Source organism: Sus scrofa, chromosome 4, assembly GCF_000003025.6.
Source record: "Sus scrofa isolate TJ Tabasco breed Duroc chromosome 4, Sscrofa11.1, whole genome shotgun sequence".
Taxonomy (NCBI): Eukaryota; Metazoa; Chordata; class Mammalia; order Artiodactyla; family Suidae; genus Sus; species Sus scrofa.
In genome coordinates, this window is record NC_010446.5 from 580,801 (window position 1) to 587,018 (window position 6,218).

General features: G+C 58.9%; 1 protein-coding gene across 1 annotated transcript; it reads right to left on the reverse strand.

Moving 5' to 3' along the window:
- HGH1 (HGH1 homolog) lies at positions 951 to 4,229 on the reverse strand. The gene is made up of 6 exons (XM_003125447.6): positions 3,544 to 4,229; positions 3,371 to 3,471; positions 3,175 to 3,273; positions 2,904 to 2,995; positions 2,481 to 2,603; positions 951 to 2,405 (listed from the first exon to the last, which is right to left on the reverse strand). Exons 1-6 carry the CDS (start codon positions 4,227 to 4,229, stop codon positions 2,226 to 2,228), a joined length of 1,281 nt encoding a protein of 426 aa, XP_003125495.2. The 3' UTR covers positions 951 to 2,225.

Sequence of the window (6,218 nt, forward strand, 5' to 3'; positions counted from 1 at the left end):
CACCTCCATCTCCCTCCAGGAAACACTAAAACACAGATCCCCTCCACTCAGGAAGACTTAATGGGACGACTCCTCCAAGCTGCCACCATTGTTGGTGATGGCTGAGGGCTGGGGACAGCAGAGGGTGGGGGCAGGGGGGTGGCATCAAGAGGCCGCAGGCTTGAGCCATGGCCCACAGAGTGCCAGGACCTGATGGGAGGCCCACTCCAGCTGCACCCACCAGCGCACCTGCACCAGGTGGCCACGCACCACTGGATGCTGGCAACCGCTCATGCGCATTTCTGCACAGGTGTGGCAGGTCCCCTAGGGAGGGCAGGTGGGCAGCTTCTTGGCACCCCACCTAACTCTCCCACCGCGGTCTGTTGCAGACAAGCTGAAGGAGCCCCAGCTCCCAGCATCCCCAGACAATGAGGAGCCCAACTCGGACTCAAATCCCCCACTGCCCTTCCTGCACTTTCGGCACCCCCAAAAACAGGGAACCTCCCAGGAGAGTGCTGCTGGCCCGGTGCTGGAGCCCAGAGGCTCACCCCAGAGGAAGTGCAGGCTTTGCTGGGCTGGGGTTCAGGAGCATGGAGACAACCAGTGGGGGGGCAGAGCACCCACCCACCCCTACCCCCCACCCCCGGCTTCCACTGTCCTTCTGCACCGTGTCTGCCATCCAAAGGGTGCCTGGGCACTACCTGGTTAACATAGGGTGGGGTGGGTGAGGGCAAGGCCAGATAAAGCATCTCTTCTGTGGAACCAAGGGTTTGTACCTAGTGCAGAAGGGCCACGGGCCTTGGGGCACCTGGAAAAGGGTCACCCACTGCCAGGCCAGAGCGCAAATTTAACTGGGGGGAGGGGAGAAGAGAGGGGACTGCAGAGGAGGGAGACACTGGGCACCCGGGAAGATCTCAGCTCTAAGTTCTACACTTGATCTGTTGATAATTCACGCAGCAAAAGACGGTGGATGTTGTTTCCAGTTTTACCTTCATTAGCCATGGAGCAATTTTTGCCAACCCTTACTTCTGGCCATCTCAGTGCTAAGATTCTTATGCTCTTCGGAAGAAGTTGCTGCACTGAAGTGAAAACTCATCCATTCATTCTCTGCTGTAACAGAGACTTGACGTGGCTTTGGATTTATTTGGACTTTCTAGATCAGCTAACCACTGTCACACTGTGAAAGTGTAACATCCCCCTACTTTGAAAACAAGATTTTACAGGGGAGGTATGGTTATTAAAACATAAAGGTAGAAGCAATATTTGGGAATTCATGACAAAACAGGTACAACCAAGAACTGGTGGTGCCAGGGGTGCGGGGACAAGGGCTCCAGGGCAAAAAAGGGCACTAGGTCTGGTGGGAGGTCCAGGAAGGGGGTATGTGGGATCAAGGCCACGCTGACAGCCTGCCAGGCTTGGTGGCTGCAGAATTAGGGGCTCCAAGGGGGCAGAGGGTGGTCAGGGGAAAGACAGGCTAAGGGCGAGGCTGCAGGCTCATCGGGGAGACTGTGCACAGCAGGCAAGAGGTTCTGGGGAGCCGGGGCCCAGAGAAGCTGAGCAGGAGGAGGGCCTAGCTGGGCAGGGAGCCTGAGGGCACCCACGAGTCCAGGACTGGGAAGCTGGGCTCGAGGAGCCTGCGAAGGGCCCAGGTCAAGTGGATGAAGGGGACGCAGCAAGTGCCGGGAGGACACGCTGGGGGTGCAGTCCTGGGAGGTCCCGTGACAGGTCGTGGCTGGTGCACACCTCACGAGGTCAGCCCTTTGAGGCTGGGTCTCAGGCAAAGCAAGCCGAGGGTCCCTGGCTGGAGGGACCTGAGTTGGGCTGGCAGCAAGCACCTGGCTGCTCCCCTACGCCCGGCCACCTGGAGCACCGTTGGGACTGGAAGCTCCAGCTGGGCCCTCAGGCTTGCAGGGTTTTTCCGTCCAGCCCCACTGACCATTCCCCGGAGGAACCTGGCACGTCACAGGGTCTGTCAGCTCTGGTCATGGTGGCGTCCTCTGAGCAGCCAGCGGAAGCAAAAGGGCACAGGGAGGTCCTCGCCCCCCAGGCTGATTGGGCATTTGCACGGGAGCCCTCGGCAAGGACCAAGGACCCGCAGCTCAGGGGTAGCTCTGCTTCTCAGCAGGGCACAGCCTCAGCACACGGATCCAGAAGCTGGCAGGACGCTGCAGGCATGCCTGGTCTGGGAGGCCTGGACTGATGGTTAGCAAAGGTGGGCCTGGAGCTGGTGGGAGGCTTCAGGGGCCTCAGGTGGGTGCAGCTCCCTCTGCTTGTGGCTCTGGGGCCAGCTCCAACTCCTGATGCTCCCGCTTGCACTGCTCCTGCTCCTGGCGGTCCTGCTGCTGCAGCTGCCGCTCAACATCTTCAGGCACCTGCACCTCCAGCAAGTTTTCCAGGCCATGTTCTGGTTCATCCCCAATAAGGACCTGCCAGCAGGGGAGGCAGGTGAGCAGCTGGCCGGGCCACCAGGGGCATCCACCCCCTGCCAGCCCTGCACCCACCTGGATGAGTTTCTCACAAGCCACCTGCACGTCAGGCTCTGGCTCCCAGCTGTGCAGCTCACGGAGGATCAGGTATGCTCCCTGGTCCCTCACCTGCTTCCGACCAGGTGCTGTGGCTGTCAGCTAGAAGAGGCAGAGGTTACCCAGAACTCAGTGTGATCAGGTATGAGTGGGTTCTGGGGGTGGCATTAACACAGGCGGCCCCCAGCGTACCCAGAACTCAGTGTGATCAGGTATGGGTGGGTTCTGGGGGTGGCATTAACACAGGGGGACCCCAGCGTACCCGGAACTCCGTGTGATCAGGTATGGGTGGGTTCTGGGGTTGGCATTAACACAGGGGGACCCCAGCGTACCCAGAACTCCATGTGATCAGGTATGGGTGGGTTCTGGGGGTGGCATTAACACAGGGGGACCCCAGCGTACCAGCATGATGGCCTCGATCAGCATCTTTCGAATGTCAGCATCGGGCTCTCGCTGCTTGTCTGGCGGAAGGTACTGCAGGTCAACAGGCAGCCCTAGAGGTGAATGTGGAGTCACTGGGACCACGTTGGCCATTGTAAGCCTCACCGATGCTTAGCAACTGCCCCCTGGAAAGTTTCAGCAGAGCCCTGATTTGAAAACCTCCTTCAGCCTCTCCCCCCACTGGCTTCCACTCCTGCCTGGCCAACCCTGACGCTTGACCCCAGCCACTCACGGTCCATCTCTTCCTCTGAGAAGTCCTCAGGCCCCGCCAGGGGCAGCAGCAAGAAGGGGAGAATGTCCACCTCGGGCCCAAGCAACCACTCATGGTGTCCTGGGGGCAACGGGAATGGAGGCCAGTCCAGAGGGGCCCCAGAGTCCAGTCTGTTTCCCCTACTCCCCCACATGGCAACTTCCCCACCACCACTCACGGTGCTCGAAGCAGCAGTTTCGCAGTGTCCCCACCACCCCGCCCCTGCGCACCGAGGAGTCCGGGTATTGGGTAAGGGGCAGCAGCCGCTGGACCACGCACCTGAAGAGAAGGACCACTCAGAGCCGTCCCTGCTCACTTCCACCCCCTCCCCGCAAGCCCCCTGGGCCTCACCTGTCTGGGTCCAGCAGGAAAGCGCGCGTCGCAGGACGCTGGCTGAGGTTAGACAGCACTGGCCCCAAGTAGTGCAGGGGCGCTCGGGCGTTGTAGCCGGGAGTGCACAGCGCTCGCACCAGCCGCTCCAGGCCCGACTCCCCGGGCCCCGAGGCCGCCAGCGCTTCCATCAGCGCAGCACACGGCGCCGGCTCGCGGCTGAGGTTAGCCAGCACAGCGGCCGCTTCCTCGGCCCAGGGCCACTGTGGGTCCAACGTGCAGCCCAGCAGGCAGGCAAGCAGCTCGGGCTCAGCCGCCAGCAGCGGCTTGTGCAGGCCGGGGTCGGCGGCTAGATTGATGAGCACGCGGGTGGCCTCTCGGGCCGGGGCGGGAGCAGGGGCCACTGCCAGTTCGATCAGCGCTCGCAGCAAAGCCGCCTGGCCGGCCAGCAGCGTGCGTCCTGGCTCCGAGCCGGTCAACGCCAGCGCGTGCTGCACCGCCGCCGCCTGCAGGTCAGCCCGCGCCTCGAGCGCTAGGAAGGGCAGCAGTTTCGCCGCCTCCGCCGTCGGGTGGGCCTCCGGCATTGCCGACCCTACGGAGGCGAGGCGACCCGCCAAGGGGCCTGCCTCCGCCTCGGTGTCCCCCATGCGGATCAGCTCGTTCGGGGCAGCAGCCCCGCGCGGCGAGGTGGCAGTGGCCCCGCCCATCCGAATAGCGGAAGCCGCAGCGACCAACCCGAGGCTGCAGGCCCGGCGAAAGGGGCGGGACCTGCGCGTGGAGGCGGGACCGCGCTGAGGCCCGGGGCTTTGTGGGATTGGGTGCCGGCCCGGAAGCGGCTGAGCTCGGGTTCCCTGGGTGGGGGCGGGGGCTGCCGCTGGGACACAGCTCGAACCCCCAATGTGGCACCGTCCCTTGGTGGTCCTGCAGGCCGCCGGTGGCAGACATTACGTTGGCCCTCCTCCTTCGTGGACTGGCAGAGATCGCCGGAAGAAAAGCGTGATCCATTATATCGACTTTCTAGTGTTAACCTAGCCTTGTGTTCCCGGCATAATCTCCACTGGGTCACGATATGTTTTCGTTTGTATATATCGTGTTCAGATTGTGACAGCTTCTTTAGGGTCTTTGCGTCTCAGTCCATGAGGGTTATTGGCCTGTGGCTTTCTTTATCGTCTTTATCTGCTGTCGGGTGATGCTGGCCAACTCGGTTGGGGGAAGTGTTCCCTCCTTTAGAATTTTTGGGAAGAGGTTGTGAAACTAGTATGATTTCTTCCCTAAATGTTTGGTAGAACTCCCCAGTGAAGTCATCTGGGCCTGAAATTTTCTGGGAAGGTTTTTCAAATTACATTCCTTTCATAGACACGTGGCTATTCAGGTTGACATTTTCTTCTTGGGCTACTTTTGATAGTTTGTCTTTTAAGGAATTAGTCTGTTTCATCTTGTTGGATTAATTGGCATAAAGTTGTTCATAATATTATCTTATTATCCTTTTGATATATGCTCTGTTGTGGCGTCACCGCTCTCCTCCTTGATGTTGGTAATTTGTGTTTTCTTTCTCTTTTGGTCAGTCTTGCCAGAGGTTCGTCAGTTTTTTTGATTTTTTTTTTTTTTTTTTTTTTTTTTTGTCTTTTTGCCATTTCTTGGGCCGCTCCTTCGACATATGGAGGTTCCCAGGCTAGGGGTCAAATCGGAGCTGTAGTCACCGGCCTACGCCAGAGCCACAGCAACGCAGGATCCGATCCGCGTCTGCAACCTACACCACAGCTCACGGCAACGCCGGATCTTTAACCCACTGAGTAAGGGCAGGGACCAAACCCGCAAGCTCATGGTTCCTAGTCGGATTCGTAACCACTGCGCCACGACGGGAACTCCTGACCTTTTTTTTTTTTTTTTGTCTTTTTTCAGGGCCGCACCCATGGCATATGGAGGTAGGTTGCCAGGCTAGGGGTCTAATTGGAGCTGTAGCTAGGACACACAGATCTGGGCCATGAGAGTGGCACATTTCTTGAGAAGGAGTTAGAAACTTACGGAAAATCTAAGTAGGTGATGTCCTCTGGTGGGTGCCTTTTTTTGGGGGGGGGTCTTTTTGTCTTCTCTAGGGCTGCACCCGCGGCATATGGCAGTTCCCAGGCTAGGGGTCGAATTGGAGCTGTAGCCACCGGCCTACGCCACAGCTCACGGCAACGTCGGATCCTTCACCCCTCTGGTGGGTACTTTTGACTGAGACAAAAATGTGCGCCTTCAGGGCTGGAGGCGCCTTGACTGGTTGGAGAAAATGTTTACAGTAGTCACCAGATACAGAGCCGTCAAGATTCCCGGGATGAGTTAAAAGAGCCAAATTTTTTGGAAGTGGCTTCAAAGTTAAAGTTACAAGTGTATGCAAAGAACCCCCATGTACCCTTGACCCAGAGACCTCAAATTCCCAGGTCACACCGGTTACCCTAGTAATGACCTTTAGCAAAAGGCACTGGGTGTCTCGCCTCTTGTCTCCCTCAGTTCCAACCCTCTCCCACTCTTGAGGCCGCCCGCCGGCAGCGACTCTGTAGCCTGCTCCTTGGCTTACGGGTGTCTGGTTGCCTCCCGACTAGATTCAGGTGGTACATTTTTGGCAGGAAGGCTCAGGAGGCGACGTCGGGCTCTTTCCATTGAGTCCCATCAGGTGGCACCGAGTCACTTCGTCCCAGCAGGGCGCAAGGTTT